Source organism: Ascaphus truei, chromosome 4, assembly GCF_040206685.1.
Source record: "Ascaphus truei isolate aAscTru1 chromosome 4, aAscTru1.hap1, whole genome shotgun sequence".
NCBI classification, from domain to species: domain Eukaryota; kingdom Metazoa; phylum Chordata; class Amphibia; order Anura; family Ascaphidae; genus Ascaphus; species Ascaphus truei.
This window is the reverse complement of record NC_134486.1, coordinates 221,073,044-221,092,081: the sequence shown is the minus strand read 5'-3', so window position 1 is coordinate 221,092,081 and position 19,038 is coordinate 221,073,044. Positions and strand designations below refer to the sequence as shown.

At 42.7% G+C, this 19,038-nt stretch overlaps 1 protein-coding gene across 5 annotated transcripts in view; it reads right to left on the bottom strand.

Moving 5' to 3' along the window:
• The window catches only part of KIF25 (kinesin family member 25), a 205,931-nt gene that overhangs the window by 153,132 nt on the left and 33,761 nt on the right, over positions 1-19,038 (bottom strand). For all 5 annotated transcript variants that reach the window (XM_075596912.1, XM_075596916.1, XM_075596915.1 and 2 more), the window contains exon 4: positions 7,234-7,372. In XM_075596912.1, coding sequence (XP_075453027.1) covers positions 7,234-7,372 — 139 coding nt within the window. The remainder of the gene's footprint in view (positions 1-7,233; positions 7,373-19,038) is intronic.

Below are 19,038 nucleotides of genomic sequence, written 5' to 3'. Positions count from 1 at the left end.
AGTGCAAACAGATGCATCAGAGATAGGGCTAGGGGCAGTATTGTCACAACAGTTTCAGGGAGTTGAACATCCTATCCTTTTCCTGAGTAGGAAATTGTTCCCATGGGAAAAAAACTACTCAGTGATTGAGAAAGAGTGCCTCGCAGTAAAGTGGGCAATCGAGCCTTTGAGGCATTACCTGGCAGGAGTCCATTTTACTTTGGTGACGGATCATGCTCCACTGAAGTGGTTAAATAGCATGAAGGATTCCAATGCTAGATTGACTAGGTGGTATATGGCCCTCCAACCCTTCTCATTTGAGATTCAGCATAGGCCGGGAAAAGAGAACGCAAATGCTGACTTCTTTTCTAGAGAAGGGGTGGATGGTCGGGTTTCAGCCATGCGTAGCCCTAGCCACACACTAACAGGGGAGGAATGTGACAGGGTAAACAAAAGCCACCAGTTATATGCCTGGAAAACCTATGTCTAGTCTGCAGTGCAGCACTGACTAGGTTAACTTCAGCTGGGAACCTCAGGACAATTAGTTGGATCCCAGCTGCCTAATCAATGTGTGTTAAAACCCAGGCTGTAGACAGATGGAAGCTTGCTGTTGATGAGAGAGGAGTAAGCTGCTAAAGTGATTCCTGAAAACAAGGTCTGAGTAGCAAAGTAGTGAAACTGTGAACTCTCTGTCCCCTGCATAGAAAAACGGTAGCTGCATATATATAAACTGTCTGCTAAAGAGAAACTGTTTTGTTCGGTTTGCTGAAGGAAAAGCCATTTTCGTTTGTTGCTGAAAAAGAGCTATTTTTGTTTTGTGTGCTGTATATTTTTCAAAATATAACAGCCTTGTCAAGAAACCCACGTGTGTAGTTGTATGTACCCTGCAACACATGGCTTTTACTATTTTCCCCTCCAGAGATTCTGGGACTAACCACGGATTGTGGTCCCCTCGGAGAGAAGCTGTGACAGTGGTTCTGCCATATGAACAGTCCATCTCATCATCTCCTGAGTCCGCAAACTCGGTCATCAGCGGAAGCTCTCGACGGGGTTCGGTGTTTGGACCTCTCCGCTGTTGGATGGGATCCTCCCTTCTGGCTGGTGGTGGTATCCTCTCCACCGGATGGGTGATGGGAGTCCAGGATCTCGGGGAATACTGTGGGTGGTGGCCTCCCTTGAGTGATCCAATGGCCTCGGACCCGGGACAGGCGTCTCTGCGGGAGTTTGTACCAGGAACCCTCCGAGATGGGAAAGGGTCTTCCGATCGGGTTGACTGGATCTCCCGAGCTGGCGGGTTGTAGACCCCTCGATTGTCGGCTCTCCTGTCTCTGGCATAACCAGAAGCAACTGGTATTCGCACGGACCGTTCCCAGCTATCCTGTTGGGTGTCGTCACCAAGGAAGTTTTCCACCAAGCGGACTGCTGAATCAAGGGAAAATGCAGCATGTCTTTTTACCCAGGAGCGGGAGGAGGGGGCAGTATCTGTATGACCTGCTCGAGCACAAACTGTTCAAGGATCTCTGCCTTGGTATGCTTCTCCGGTTGTATCCACCTGGTACATAAGTCTACTAAGCGGTGGGCTACGACCTTGGGTCTGTCTCTGTTTGTATATTTAACTGTCTGGAATCGCTGTCGGTAGGTCTCTGGAGTGAGGCCTAGGAGATCCAGAATAGCAGCCTTCAGTTGCTGATAGTCCATGGCCTCGTCTGCTGGAAGAGCCTGGTAGGCTGCCTGAGCTTCTCCTATGAGGAGTGGAGCCAGAGTCGTTACCGAGCGATCAACTGTCCAACCGTGGTCCATGGCTACCCTTTCAAAAGTGAGGAGAAATGCCTCTCGGTCGTCGGTTGGCTTCATTTTAGGCAGCATCACCGGTGGGTTATTTGGAATCTCTGGTTGGCCTGAGGCCGGGCCTTCGACTAGCAGTTGGAGTAGCTTTTCCTCTCGCCGGGCCTGTTGCTTATCTTGCTGGACTTGTCACTCAGCTTGCTGATCTTGATGTTCTGCTTGCTTGGCCTGCCATTCTATTTAATGGGCTTGTTGCTCAGCTTGTTTTTCTGCTAGCCGGAGCTGTTGCTCAAGGAACTGAGAAAAAAAATTCTCCATTTTTTTTTGTGTGGCCCTTCAGATACAGGGGCCATCCGATATCCCATTTCTCACACCACCTGTGGCAGGACGGCCTGTAGCCGAGGTCAGGGAACAGTCCACACGTGTAGTTTCAGGATAAATGAAAACGTTCAGTGGCTATATTTCTCCACAGCATAACATAACATGTGGGTACACTGTCCCTTTAAACAAAAACAAATCCTGCTCCACATTGGGAGAACTGACTAACACTCCATGCCTATCTAGCAGGCTGGATGGCTAAACCATTACCAAACCGTAAGTGTATTTTAAGCAGTCAGGAAAACAAATGAACAAGTCTTACTTTGGTTGAAGTCGTTAGTTTGGTGAATCCGTCTGGCTAGCAGCTTACATAGCAGAGTTCTCTGGTCTAAAGCAGCCAGCTACTGCCAGTAACAACATCCTCTTATACCTTGCTGGTTAACAGGTGTCAGCTTACCTCCTGATTACCTAGCTTCCTCCTGAGTTAACCTTCTGAGTGCTGGATGAAGCACTCAGACATATGTTTCCCAGGCATAACTGATAGGGGTTGACTTCACCCTGTCACATGTACCTATCAGGTAGATCCCAACATGTGTCTATCTCAGGCTCTAACTCCAACCCCTTGGATATCACCTGCCGTGTCCTTCAAGGTTCTGTTTTGGGGCTCCTACTCTTCTCAGTGTTCATCAATGATCTTCCTACAGCTTGTAAGGGAGCTTCAATACACGTCTGCGGATGACACAATCTTATATTCACACAGCCCTAGCCTCTCCGACCTTGAACACATACTTCAATCTGACTTTTGAGACTTGAAAATTGTATTAACCAAAACAAACTGTTTTTAAACACTGACAAAACGGTAACAATGGTATTAGGGACCAAGGCTGCATTTTTAAAGCTTCCAATGACTGAGCTCCAGATGAGAACCAATGCTAATACCATCCTAGCCCCTGTTACTAGTTTTAAATACTTGGGCATATGGTTTGACTCCCATTTAACATTCAGGACGCACATTGATACCCTGATATCCAAAACCTATGCCAAACTAGGTGTACTTTATAAGAACAAATCCTCCCTAGTCTGCTGGTCAGAAAGTGTATCGCACAGCAGATGCTAATGCCAATTATAGGCTATGGGGACATAGTATATGGCTCGGCACCCCAAACCCAGCTTGGCAAACTTGATACCCTTTACAATTCAATATGCTGTTTTGTTCTCCAATGCAACTACAACACACATCACTGCGAAATGCTCAAAGAACTAGATTGGTCATTACTTGAGTCTAGGCGCAAAGTTCATCTTTAATGTCTTCCCTTCAAATACATCCTGGGCAAGCTGCCTGTCTATCAGAACAAGCTCCTCACTCCTACTACCTACAGTACTTACCATCTGAGATCTGACTCCAAAAGACTGTTCATGGTCCCAAGGTTCAACAAAGTATCCAGCCGCTCCTCCTTCTCTTGCCATGCACCCCAAAACTGGAACAATCTACCGGAGACTTTCACAGCCGCCATCAGTCTAAGTTCTTTTAAAACTAAAGCTGTCTCACATTTTAATCTGGTCTGTAACTGTTACATATGCCTATATCATATATTATCTTTAACTGGGCATGCAATGTCTTGCATATAATGTATACCCTGTTCACTTATGTAACTATGTATTTGAACCATGTATTGTTTGTCATCATAACTCTATGCACAGGACACATTTGAAAACAAGAGGTAACTCTCAATGTATTACTTCCTGGTAAAACATTAAAAAAAAATCTAGGTTTGCCAGAAACAAATCTTAAAGACATATTGGTTAAGACTGACCCCAGAGATTGTTATGAACATACTACCAAATCTTACACAAATAAACTAGGGTGTTAGAGATGCCCGAACTGACCAACATTGTGATTTCTTGCCACAGGTTCATCTTTTAAAGATGCACATAATGGGAGACAAATTCAGATCAAGCATTATCTATCTTGCCACAACAATTTTGTAACATACATTATGATACACTATTGCGGACTATGTGGGCAAGACATTTAAAGAATGGATGGCACAACACAGATCTGCGTTCATGAATAGTCCGAGTGATCAACCTGTAGCAAATAACTTTCTTTCCTTTAGACATCAATTACCCACAATTCGATACATGACCATCAATATCGTACCACAACCTCTGAGGGGAGGTAGTCGAGGAACTTTGCTTTTAAAAAAAAAATTTTAAAAAATAAATAAAAAAAGAAGCACAATGGATTTTCTTCTCAAACACACTTTAACTGTTTCCTGTACAATTAATTTGTATTACTTTTGCTGATCTGTAGGTCTTTACTTTTTATTATTCGTGGACATATCTATAGACATTTGCACATTAGCAATTCATTAGAGAACATTATTGATGGATTTAGGACTATATTTCTATGCTGTAGTGTTTTTGATTATCTGTTTTATTATTATTATTTATTGGGATGAACTACCTTGTGATTTTTTCTTGCAACAATATAATAAACAGATACTGTGCATTTCTTGTTAATACTACCACTGGAACTATAAATATTTTTTCTTGCGATATGTCAGGCCCACAGACATTTTAATTTCTTCACCTGTGTGATGTTCCAGACTTTTTTTTTGCTCTCAAACTACAGATGCAGCCACGAGTATCCGAACACTTGCATTGGGAAATCTGGGGCAATCTCCCAATAATTCTGCAACCATTCTGTGACATTTCTGAAGACAGACTAATGGCCCATCGGATTAACAAAGCGGGGGTCCCTGGCAGTCCCATTCAAACAGTTGTCTGAAGCTTCTAAATTATTTTCATATTCAGGGTCCAAGTTTCACATCCATATGCGAGCACACACAGAATACACTGATCGAAAACATTCTTCTTGAGGAGCTGCGGAAAGTTCCCTTGACAGGTCGTCTTGTTTCTTCGAAATGAGCTCCATCCCATCTTCATTCTCCTATTGATTTCATTCAAAAGGTTTTCTTGCCAGCCAAGGTAGATATAGCCTTTGACTTTTTCTAGTTCTATGCCATTGATTTTTATACATGTAGAGTTGACCCATTTGATAAATATCCCTTTGGTTTTGCTGAGATTCAAATGAAGTCCCACTTTCTTATTTGCTTCAGTGAGTTCTCAGATTTGTTGCTGAAGATCTTCTGGACTTGTGACAAACATAACAATGTAATCTGCAAATCATAGGTTACTCAAAATGAACAATCAGAAGGTGGCCATACTCAAAGGTAATCTTAGAACATTGAAAGAGAGACGGTTGCATGAATACAAATTTATGCAACTGCTTGGGACACTTAGCGATGGCCTAAACCGAGACCAAAGTTTTATGAGTCATTACTGGCATGAGAGAATTCTCTTCCCATGAGTGCTAAAGGCCATGTCTATACATACTGCGCTATATGTATGCATACACAGCTGTCTCGAACACATACAAATACTCTATGTAATTCCATCCCTATATACCAATATAGTATCTACACACACTTTTAGTAATGCTACAGCCTCTTACATTTCCACACTTACCCACACCATTGATATACACTCCCACTCCACACACACCTTTTGTAAAGTGCTGTATACACTGTGGGCTCTTTACCAATTTATATTTACATACACACACACACACACACACACTCTTACATCACTAACATTCAGGGACTATTTAACACTTCAGTTCATAAATCGCATACTACACAGGGGGGTGTTAGGTTTCAGTCACAGATAACATTCTTATATGCACTGTTTTTAAGTTAACCTTGCTAGCTTTATTCAATGTACCATCGCCAGAAGTAGAGATCAGTGTATCTTGAAAGCACGCACAAATAAAAGCATTTTGTTAGTCGCAGAACGGTATCGTCTATTCATTCGCGGGAAGTAGAGTGGACGTGACGTCACGACCCGGACGGACGCAACAGAGCAGGGAAGCAACCTCCGCCGAGAACCAATTGAGTGCTACAGTCACCAGACTGTGAAGAGGCGGCAAGAGCGACTGTGCTGTGGTTTAACCTGCTATACGATTATGTGTGAATTGCCTTGTTTTTAAAGCACTATTGTAAGTGCATCCTTTATAGTTTACATAAAGATTTTCATTTAATTTAATTGATCTGTGCTATGTAGTTTCTCCTCATCTCTCTTTTTAATGGTAACATCTTTTGTGAGTTACTGGATGGGAACACAGATTGCCAAATCTCCCCAGAGCTACCTGCCGCTGACCCATTTTCTAAGTGCCTTTTATCTACTTGTATCCTGTGAGTAGGCTGCACATAGAGCCAAGCTACAATCAATACCCTCTATAGTTTTACTATACACCGGCACTTACATTGTTTTGTCTTCTCTCCCACATGCTCCCCCTGGAATGTATGAACAAATTCTAACGTTTTGGAACCAATGAAGACGGGTTTGAGCTGGGAGTCCAGACTTTATATTGTATATTTTATATTTTCACTATACACTTTTGCATGGTTATTTCTGCACTATTAGAGTTTCTGTAAGTGTTAATTTTGGCTAATTATATAAATTAACAATCACTTAATTTAGTTTGCGCCTTCGTTTCACCTTCACATATGAACACAATCAAACAAATAAAAAAAACAAAGTATGCTCATCGATAGTCCGCAGCTGGACAGGGAACACCAACTAATCCCAAAAGTATGCAGGAAAGTAGATGACAGAGCTTGAGAAAAGACCTAGGGGTCTGAAACGTACGTTGCTCTGGGGGTCTGTTGACTGTCTGATGACTTTTTGAATAAAAATCAATTTTTTTAAACCTGTGAGTGCTGCGGATCTACTTTCCTATATATATAAACAAAGGGATAGGCACACCATAAATATGCAAAAACATTTATTTTAAGCTACCCTATGGAGCCTTTGTCAAGAGCTCTAGACCTCTTGATAAAGGCTCCAGAGGGTAGCCAAAACATTAGCCTAATAAAATACATTTTGTATTGTATTGTATGCCTTTATTTATATAGCACCAAAAGTGTACTCAGCGCTTCACAAAGAATACAGTAGTGTACAGGGAATTTTAAAAATACAATAAGTGCAGCAAAAATCAGACAATGGGAAAGGAAATCCCTGCCCCGAAGAGCTTACAATCTATGTTATGGCATCTTAAAAATGTATACTGTATGCAGATGCTCTTACCTTGCAAAAACTGGTTCTTAGTCTGCATCATTTGAAGAGGATTCAGAAGTAATTGGAAATAATGTTTAAACTGGTGCTGGATTTCTTGCGCATGTTCAACAGCAGATAATCTTAGATTCTGTAGGCTTTGTGTTAGACTCTTCACATGGAAAAATACACAAAATAATGGTTTATGAAATGTACAAGTGATAATGCGGACATTTAACACATTTAAATGTTGAACAAAATAAATGCAACATCAAAAGTCTTTGTAAATCCTTACCTTGCAATTAACTCATGGGTCACCTAAGTGACTACAGCTCCAATATATATTGTCTTGGATCCCTTTAATGAATTACCAAAGCTATTTACAGAACAGCAGACAGAATACATCAACAAGACTGGCAACCTCAGGTCCCAATTTAGTTTGATAAAGGTATTATACTGCTTATTCATATATATTGCAATAATAGACCCCTTCTTTATAAAAGTGAAATCTATGTTGGTGTAGCTAAAAAGTATTTTTGATTATGTTTCATAACACTTTATTGATATCATATTCTTTTAGTTTTACTTTCTATAGTGTAAGAAGGGTTGCCATTTTCCCATAGGAAGCATTATTTTTGCCATCTTTTGAGCAGATTCAATATTTGTAGTGGTAGCTTTTAGGGGGACCAACATTTCTTCCTAGGTGAAAACATAGTGTCCAGAGCTTTAAAAACTTAATATGATTCAATTCTTCCTGCCTGAACATCAGCCCAACCTTGAGCCCGCACGGATGAGCACTGTCTGCAATTGCTTCCATACAGAACAGGAGCAGCCCTATCAATCTCCTGGTAAAATTCTATGGGAGGGGTGAGAGTGTATGTGTGTGTGTGTGGGGGAGGGAGGGGGGAGGATGGTATTGTGTGTGCGTGTGTGACTGCAGGGGAGGGGGTGTTATTGTGTGTGTGGGAGAGGTTGTGTGTGGGTGCTGTGTGTGGGGGGGGGGTTTGTGTGAGAGTGGGGGGCTTTGTGTATGGGGGGGCGGATATTATGTGTGTTGGAGGAGTTGTGCTTGTGTGTGTGAGGGGGTTATTGTGTGCTTGTATGTGTGTAAGAGGAGGTTATTGCATGTGGGGGGTTGATAGCCCTCATATTATGAATGGGAGGCGTGTTTCTTTGTTTTTGTAGTAGTTTTTCCCTGGTAATTTTGTTTACTTCTTCCAAAGAATTCATCAAATCTGTAGATGAGTAACCTCTATCTTTAAACCTTAAAAGGAGTTCATTTGACTGTTTGATGAAATCTTCATTATTGGAACAGATCCTTCAGTCAAATGAAGGAAGAAGTAAACAAAATTACCAGGGAAAACTAATACAAAAACAAAGAAACACGCCTCCCATTCATAATATTAGGGCTATCAAACAACCCTTATTTATTACACAATACAACACTCAAATAGGTCAGATAAAACATGTTATTAAAAAACACTGGGATATACTTTCAGGAGATCCTCTCTTGAAACGTGTATTTGCGGAAGGTCCCCAGTTTGTGTTTAAGAAGGCCAGAACTATTGCTAATTCAGTCTCCCTTAGCCTTTTTTCTAATAAATCAAACGATTCCAGACGGTTACCTAAGGGAAGCTTTAAATGTCTTAAATGCATCTCATGTAAATACATGTTACCCAGTCCATCATTTAGGTCATTTGTCACTGGTTGGGAATTCCCTGTTGCGTCCTTCATCAATTGTGACACCACATTCGTAATTTATATTTTGAATTGCGGATGTGGTAAACGATACGTGGGCCGTACTACCCGTGCCCTGAAGGTACGCATCAGGGAACATATGAGACTCATCAAAAAAGGAGATCCCATTCACCCAGTGTCACAACACTTTACGAATTGTAGAATGGGTAGTATTGATGCGTTCACCTATATGGGGATAGAGCAGGTGCCAATGCCAATCAGAGGTGGCAACAGGGTTGAACTCCTAGATAAGCGCGAGCTTTATTGGATATTTACATTAAAAACTAGAATTCCCTTTGGCCTGAACTCTGATTGGGACTTGACACCTTTTCTACATTGACTTATTTTTGTGAAATGTTATATACTTGTGAAATATGATCGATTTATGTAATATTTGATGGGATACATCTTTTTCGAAGACTGAAGGAAATTTTCCTGAAATTCTTGCACATCTGTCTGCATCTGTACAAGTTACAAGTCTGAAGTTACAAGTCTGAAGTTACAATTATTCTGTCGTATAGACTTTCCTAGTATACTAATAGCTTTATAACTATGTTATAGGTAATCACCCCTTACTATGGTCTACTACTGCACCGACACACTTTATTCGAGCAAATACCCAGTATGTACCTGGCAGATACCTGGAATGCGCCGCTCCTCACCTCTGACAAGCCCCGTTGCATTTGCCTTCCCAGCCTGGGTTCATGCCTGGCTGATGGGCGGCTGATTTGTTAAATGATAATGATTAGGATTTAATAGGCTGCAATGCTTCGCGTGTCTACCAGATGGCATAAATTCATGAATTGTAATGCAGTATATATATATATACTGTGCAGTATTGCAGCCAGGGGGAATAAAATGCTTCAATCCCTGCCTAGAAAATAACCCAATATACTCGGGCAGAAAACAGTCACAAACTTCAATACACCCGGGTATACCCGAATTCGTGGGACTAGCCGAGCTCGAATAAAGTGTGTCGCCAGTGTAGGTTATTTTACTTAGAGAAATCATTTGAGTGTTATCCGATGGGATAAAACACTATAATTTGTTTGTTATTTTTCTTATTGAAGTGGTTTTCTACTATGGGAAGGCATACCTGGTACTCTTGTGGTATTTTTAACATTACGAATGTCTATTGTTCATTTGTCAATAAAGTTTGTATTTTTTGTATGGTTTTTTTGCATTCCCCCTGTCGCGCGCTGACGTCATCACGCCGACGTCGCTCCTGAGAGTTTCAGGAAGTGAATGGCTGATGGATTTTGGCGCGCTTCTGGGGACTACAAAAACAGCTAGGTGAGTACCTTTAGTCACCTTGAAAAAGAGCTTGCGCTCGAAACGCGTTGGTGGGGAGGCTTTGTACCCCGTAATGCTGCTGTTATTATCTTTATAAGAATCCATTAAATATGTTTTTAATGGGCACACGCTCCTTTTGGATTTCCTTTATTTTTTGATCCTGTGTATTTGGTGCCTGCTTTTTCCTACCTGCAATCCTTGTTCCTACCCATTGTCACTTCCAGAGACCAAAGCCATGAAAGAATACATCCAAGACAATCTACAAAGGGTTTAATCTGGAAGTCCTCGTCCCCTGCAGGTTCAAGTTTTTTCTTTAAGAAAAAAGATGGATCTTTCAGACCATCGGGGTGTTAATAAGATCACAATCAAGAACTGGTACCCTTTAAGCCTTATTACTAACTTTTTGACAGACTCCAGGGTTCCACCATTTTAACCAAACTAGACTTACTAGTAGCTTACAACCTAGTAAGAATTCGACAGGGTGATGACTGGAAAACAGCGTTTAAAACCCGGGATGGACATTACGAATACCTTATCATGCCGTTCGGACTTTGTAACGCCCCGCGGTATTCCAGGATTTTGTCAACAAAGTTTTCAGGCATCTTCTCGATCAATACGTCATTGTCTACTTAGATTATATACTTATCGTCTCCAAGACCGCACACGAGCATCCTGGCCATGTCAAACAAGTACTCCAATGTCTGCGGGAGAATCGCCTATTTGCAAAATTGGAGAAGTGTTAGTTTCACCAGACCACGACGTCCTTTCTATGCTACATCATCTCCGACACAGGCCTGGCCATGGACTCAGCCAAAGTGAAAGTGGTTGTAGATTGGACTCTTCCCACAATCCTGAAAGCCATATAACGGTTCCTAGGCTTCGCCAATTACTACCGGAGGTTCATACAGAACTTTTTGGCGGTAATAGCGCCCATTACAGCATTGGCACAGAAAGGAGCCGACCCATCACTGTGGCCTCCTGCAGCCATCCACGCTTTAGAGAAGTTGAAAACAGCCTTTGTATCCGCCCATGTGCTCGTGCATCCTGATCCGGGGTACCCTTTACCCTTGAGGTGGACGCTTCTGATGTCGGAGCCAGAGCAGTGCCGTCCCAAAGGAAGAGTCCACAAGCCAAACTACACCCTTGTGCCTTCTTTTCCAAGAAGTTCTCGCCTGCTGAACAGAACTATGACGTTGGCAACCGGGAACTATTGGCCATCAAAATGGCCTTGGAGGAATGGAGACATTTGCTCGAGGGCACTGAAAATCCTGTCACTATTCTGACAGACAATAAGAATCTTCTCTACATTGAAGGTACACATCGCCTAGGGTCACGACAAGACGGATGGTCACTTTTTTTTTCTCTCGCCAATTTCTCGTGGAAGACAAGGCTGAGGTCTGAGAAGAAACCATACTTCCACCATCTTGTATAATCTCTGCCAACTCTTTTGATGCTTTAGAAGACATCACGCAGTCTGATATTCTGGAGGGTCTCGAGGTTCCAGATGGACGCCTCTACACCGCACCAGCGTATCACAGAAAGGTGCTGGAATGGGGTCACTCATCTAAAAGCTCTGAACACCCAGGTACAGGAATGGATCTTTTGGTGGACTGGGATACATAAGGACATAAAGAAATTTGTCACCACATGTCCGACATGCGCCCAAAACTAGACTCTCCATAACAGGCAATTAGGATTACTGCAACCCCTCCCGATTCCGTAACGCCCATTAACGCATCTTTCCATGGATTTCATCATGGAATTACCCGTATCCAAAGGCAGGAATACCATTCTGGTAGTAGTCGACCGGTTTTCAAGCAGGCCAATTTCCTTCCCCTCAAGGTCCTACCCAACACCCTCAAATTATCGGAAACTTTCGTCAAGGAGATCTTCCGTCTTCATGGGGTTCCCCAAGTTATTGTGTTGGATCCAGGATATCAATTTATATCTAAATTTTGGCGGGCCTTCTGCAAACAACTAGGGATTTCTCTTCTGGCTATCATCCTCAGACTAATGGTCAGACAGAACGGACCAACCAATCACTTGAACAGTTCATCCGTTGCTTCACTTCGGATACCCAACTGGACTGATCTCTTGCCTTGGGCCTAATTCTTCCACAACAATCTCCGTAATGAGTCGACCCAAGACTCACCATTCTTTATCAACTTCGGTTTCCATCCATTGGCTCACCCTACCGCAGGGCTTAGATCCTGGGCACCATCAGCAGATAATAGGATTATGCAAGCCTCTTGGGAAAGGATTCAACAAAATCTCAGAAAGGCAGTCTTGTTGCAGAAGAAACAGGCTGACCGACATAGTCGTGAGACACCAACCTACATTCCTGGTCAAAAGGTATGGCTGTCCACGAAAAATATTCGACTGAAGGTTCCTTCTGCAAAATTGGCACCCAGGTTTATTGGCTCATTTCCTGTTATCGAGGTCAATCCTACTGGCTGCGGTTGCCAGCATCGATGAGGATTCCTTCGGTCTTCCATACTTCCCTACTCAAGCCCTTCAGCCAGGATACCAGTTCCCTGCTTCAACGTCTCCTCCCGAGCCTCTCCTGGTTGAAGGCCAAATGGAATTTGAGGTCCAGATCATCCTGGACTCCAGGTCATCCATAGGAAAACTCCAATACCTGGTCCATTGGAGGGGCTTCAGTCTTGAGGAGCACTCCTGGATCTCCTGGGACCAACTTGGGACCAACTTCATGCCCCAAGGCTCATTCGGGCCTTCCACCACAGGTTTCCCTCCAAGCCATTCCTAGGATGCCCGGAAGTCACCCCTGGAGGGGGGTTGCTGTAAGGATCGGACTTAGGCCCCGCCCCCGTGATGCCACGGAGAAGCCCTCTCATGAAACTACACGCCGACGCTGTTTTGCCAGGGACACGCACAGGTTAACTCGATTACCTCCAATTGCTCCACACCTGCGATACACTCTGCCCCTGCTTACCAGTGGACAGAATACGTCTGATTATTCATCCCTCACAGCCTGGTGCCGCCCTACTATTGGCTGTCACTCCCTCATATGCTCAGCCAGCCCTCCTCCACATTGGCTGAGCATAACCATACATCGTGACCTGCTGTTTACCTTGCCTTGTTTCCTGTATGCTGCTTTTCATCGTACCTGACCCTTGCTTGTTCCTGGGCTTCTGCCTTCTCTGACCCTTGACCTCGGATTGTATTTGGACATTCTATATTCCTGGACTCCGGCTACGCACTACGACCATCCGACTTCTCCAACCCCAGACCACGTCGAGTATCACGACCATCCTAACCTCTCCTACCCTGACCCGGCTACATAACTACGACTGTGAAATCCAAACGCGGTTGCGCAGTTGTTGGTCGGTGTATTCAAACATCCCCACCTCAGCCTTGCAGTCCCGTCCTGTTTGTGGTGAGCACCCGTTACACCAATATACTATTTAGAAATATGCACACACAGGTAAAAGATAACTGCTTACTAACACGCTAATAATATAATAACAATAACCATATACAATACCCCAACACAATACAATAACCCACACAGTGTTCACTACCCCCGGTAGGGCTCCCCTAAAGTACTGAGTGTGCCTGGGCACCTAACCACCTTCGTGTCCACAGACAAGGCCCAAAGAGTGTGTGGAGTAGCACTTGGGTACCTTTCCTGGCCAGATCAGGACAATGGTGGATCCACAGAACCGCACTGTGAGCCCACGACGCGTTCTACAGAATCATCTCTCTCTCCCCTTTCCAGAGGCATCCACCTCTTGAGGGAACTCCAGCTGGAGGGTGTCCCTTAAAGTCTATGATGGCCTGTGGTCTGGTCCCAGACTGCAGGCTGCAGCTCACCACGTGGAATCCTGTCACCAGCATACTAACACTGCTGTGTACTATTGGGGAAGCTTCCCTAACTATGGGCCTTTCCTGTAGCACCACAAACTGAAAGGGGCTCAGCGGCCTAGCTGGGGCCTGCACGGGATATCTGGCCTAGTTCAGGGGCCACTGGCACCCTGAACACGTCCTTACCCCTTGCTATCCTGCTCCCGACAGAGCACGCAGTTCCTTTGCGCCAAAATATATCGAACTCCTTCAGGAGCCCTATTGGCTGCTCTAGCCCCATGTGCCCTCATCTCCTGAAGGAATCTGGGACAAGTAGTCCCGTGCGGAGCCTCTCTAATGGCCGCTGCAACTCGTGCGCAAAAGTAAAAATGTCCGCCTACTGCTCTCCGAAGTACAGGAGCGGTTCCCTGCACCTAGCTGGGTCTACCCGCAGCTCTAGCGGCACCCGGGCACCTCTGCAGCCATCCCCCTCCCGGCTGGGAGGTAAGAGGGGACCTAGCCTCGACAAAGGCCTAGGTAAGATTATTTATCAGATGCGCCTAGATATAGATTATAATCTAAAAACGTATACATGCTGAAGTGGGAGGATGAGCTGGGTGAGGCCCTAGATATAGAGGAGTGGACGAAGTAACCACTAGCTTTATATGTACGAATATAAAAGGAAATTCATATCATAAAAATGCTCTTCCGGTGGTACCTCACGCCAGTTCGGTTACATGTAATGAATGCCAGTATCTCTCCCTTATGTTTCCGAGGCTGCGGTCTCTATGGTGACAGGTATTTGAACTGATAAACTCAAGGAATGGCATAACTGTAGATCCCAACACCGTGGCTAGACTTACTGGGCAGACATCCCCAAAAATGCCCAAACACTCTTACAAACTAATGTTATATATACTCCTAGCCACTAGATGCTGTATTGCAGCATGCTGAAAAAAGCCCTGAGTTAGCAGCGATCAAACGTCGAGTATAGCACATACTTAAATTAGATAGGATCAAGGCGTTCCTAAGGGGAAAAATGCTTAAATATGCCCGAATATGCAAACCATGTTGGCACAGGAGGGAGAGGCTGGCCTAAACCCAGTTCTAGCAATGCTGTAATGAGGCTTGGGTGGTAGGGTTGGGCATACTGTTGGGCATACTATGTTTTCATAGGCATTTAAGAACATATCAAGATTGGGCCCTGGGCCGCATCTTCATAGCAAAGAGTCTGCTCACTCGCAGTGGTTTTCCCTCCTCGCTAAGAATAAGAATGCACGACATAAGGACTGTTCTCCCAGTGTATTATTTCAATTTTGTGATGTGTTTAAAATATTCTTTAAGGCATGTATACAAAAGTGTGTTAACATACTATAATAGCTGATGCCACTATTATGTATTGTAAAAGTATAGACACATACACACAACTTGTTAGAACAGTGCATCACAAAACTGACTTTGCATAAATACAAAGATGTTTGCTACATGATTACCTGACTAACCAAAATTCTGCTAATACAGTAGCAAGACCACTCAGCCCCTACATACTACACCACAGAAGGAAGATAACAGAAAAGAGCTGACAGAAGATAAAGCCTGGGTGCCGATAGCAAAATATGAGAATGAATTAAGGATAATTGTGTACTCTGCTTAAAGAAATTAAATCTACTTTGAGAAACTCTTCATGTCAGACTCGCCTTACCTTCAACCATCTTGATAAATATCGCCCAAGCTATCTAAAGGTGAAGAAATACAGCTCCACCCCATTATAGAGCGATCCACTACAACGCGGATTCGCTTATAACGCGGTCCGAGTGTGGCTCCCGATTTAAAAACATCCCTGTTTTTTGGGGGGGGCGGGGTTTGAGAAATGGCTGCCACGCAAGGACTTACTGGCATCTACAGCTCTCTCCTCTCTCCCTGCTTCCTCAGGCTGCGTCCAAGTTTTTTTTAAATAATTTTTTTAATAATTTTAGCACACCATTCAGGAATCGAACCCATGACCCTTCATACACTAATAGGGTTTCTCAACCACTGCCCCATAGGATTGGTATGATGTCATATACTCTATTATCAAACTTAACGACGGGTAAGTCCTCGCGCGGCAGCCATTTTGCGATCCCGGTTATAACGCGGTCTCATTATGTGAACCCCCAGCACTGCATTATAATGGGGTTCAGCTGTATATAGATACTTTGGATACAACATGGTTGTCATATGTCAAAAGCCATAATCATTACTGAGAAAACAAAAACCAGTCACAAGCCGTGACGATAAGCTCTATTTATATTCAGTATTCTACCACTTTGGAAAAGAAAAGGTAAATTGGACTTACAAGTTACATCTTAAAAATACATTTCTTCTGTTTATTAACTTGAAACAATTGGGGGGGTCAGGCTAGAAGCTGAGTTATCTAAGAGCAAACCTAATCTGGAATTGGGGGGCGATTAACACTATAGATCCACAACTGTTTGACAGTGGAAATAAGCAAAATAAGCCTTTTTTATGTCGCTTAAAATAAATTTCTCAAGTGATCTGTGTGACGGGGAAGGAAGGGGTTAAACTTATTTGCCATGCATTACTGTGTTTGCCCTGTCCCAGCCATTTTTATCCCCCATTTGCAGGCCATTCCCTGCCTGCGAGGTTAAAAGGAAAAAAATGCATTGCTTGCCATACCCTCTAACCGACACATGGCAGTCTAGCAGCTGGCATTTCAATGAGAAATACTAATTCTAGAACGAAAGCACCCAGAAACCTGATTTTTGAGGTGCAAATACAGTGAACCGATACATGCACGTACATATTATTTTTACAGTTATGACACGAATAGTACATGGCGTTTTAATAAAGTGTGTATGAACTGCAGATTGTAAATGTAAGGCAGGAGTTATTTTTTGTAAGTCCAAGCAGGAATTACTTGGACATCCACCTGTGATATGGGTGACTGAGCTGGGGGTATTTTTATGACAGAGCCTCAAAGGGATTGCTGAATTAGCATCTCCCTGTCTAAAAGAGTGTCAGTTATGAAAAGACCCACAGACCCATAATGTATACAAAACGGACATACTGATGCACAACAGATGTCAGGCTAGTGACCCCATGGGGTCAAAAATCAGACTCAGTGGTGCCAAGGTATGGGTGTAGCCCAGGTATGCTAAGTGGCATGGGCGTCAACCTGACCCATGCGCCCTGCCCATCGGACAGCCCTTTTGACCGGTCTTATGAACTGTGGGTAACTTGGCTATTCGTGGGTTTTTTTGTTCCCACGAGGGGATTGGATCCACATGTTAAAGATAGCTTTGGGCAGTCTATAACTGTGGCTCCCCAGGTATCCCCAGTGTGATTCCTGAATTTTAATCCATGATGTAAAGATGCAAGACTTTGTTCCAGCACAGCAGCAACTGGTCCAGGAGTGAAGGGGTTAATAACAACATAACCACAGGACTTTTAAAACCAAGGTTGCATTTCTGGCGCTTGCAAGCAAAGGACAATTTCTTTCATTCCAAGGACAATTTATTTCATTCCCTTATTCCAGTAAGTGTTGTTTTAACTGTATTCTGCAGATGTCGTGTGTTTGTCTATTAAGGAAATAAATCACAATTTATTTTGCAGCTTGTTCTGTTCAATCAAGTACCCAGAAATATAAATGTGTTGATAAAGTTGGTGTCCATCGTGACAATCTGGGTAATGCAAAAGGGTGTGGCCAGGAAGACATTCCACGTCTGTCTAAATTTACTAAATATAAGATATCGTGGATCTGATATTATTCACAAGAATAATGCATATATTTTAGACATTTAAAATCGGACAAAATAAATTATGCCAAACAATTCACGATTGTGAGGGTGCAAAGGTCAGATATTTGTTTGCTCCTCCAAATTAGGAGTACCTTTGTCAAGACTAATCTCTACGTCTGCGGAAAATTCGAATGCAATAAAACAGGTCCCATCCTGTTAGGAACTAGAGAAACAATGTATATAGAAAGGGGTATTTTAAATGTACTTAAAAATTTAATTAGAGAGTGATGAGGGGAAGTTAAGGACACACTCCAAAAAGTGGGTTTATTCAGTTTTCTACGCAGGAATTTATAGGATTAAAAAACACTGTATTTGGGATAAGAATCTGGAATTCAACAGAGGAGTGTTTCATGCCAACAAGACACGTGAATTCTTGTATTTCCAAATCCATGACCTCTTGGAGGAATCTGATATTGTTATGTGGTATATTTAGACTTTCTGTTTTAATCCCTAATTGAACTTTCCACATTTTTGAAGAGAGTTACAGCATTGTCGGACACATTTTGCTGCAAAACATTTTTTGTGTGTTAATCATATTTTTTTTCTAGTAAACATGGACCAAAGACTCTGCAAGTAAAACATGGAATGATCTTTGGTGGTGGCAGTGATTTAAGATATATATTGTGCTGGATTGAGGGAAGATATTGATAATTTTAGGGACATTGTGGGGAGATTAATGAGCCAGCTATATAGCTGTGTATATTAACTATCGTCACATACCCAAGTCACATGCTCACAAGCCATCGATTATTTCAAATTTGGCAATTTATAGAAATAATAATATATATGGTTTTTTTAATCCATCATGGATTTGGTAGGTTGTTTTGTCAAAATAAGTATATATATATATATATATATATATATATATATATATATATATATATATATATATATATATATATATAACATAGAAAAAGAACAAAAAGCACTCCGTAATAATAGTCACTGGTGTGGGTGCAGATCCTATAATGAAGAATAAGCAGTACGATACCGTTTGGAAACGAAATCAGCAGGCAGCACTCCAGAATTGAACAAACAAGTGTATTGAAAATAAACACAAAACCAACGTTTCGGTACACCTTTGTCACCACCTTGACAAAGGTCCCATTCGTGGACCGAAACGTTGGTTTTGTGTTTATTTTCAATACACTTGTTTGTTCAATTCTGGAGTGCTGCCTGCTGATTTCGTTTCCAAACGGTATCGTAT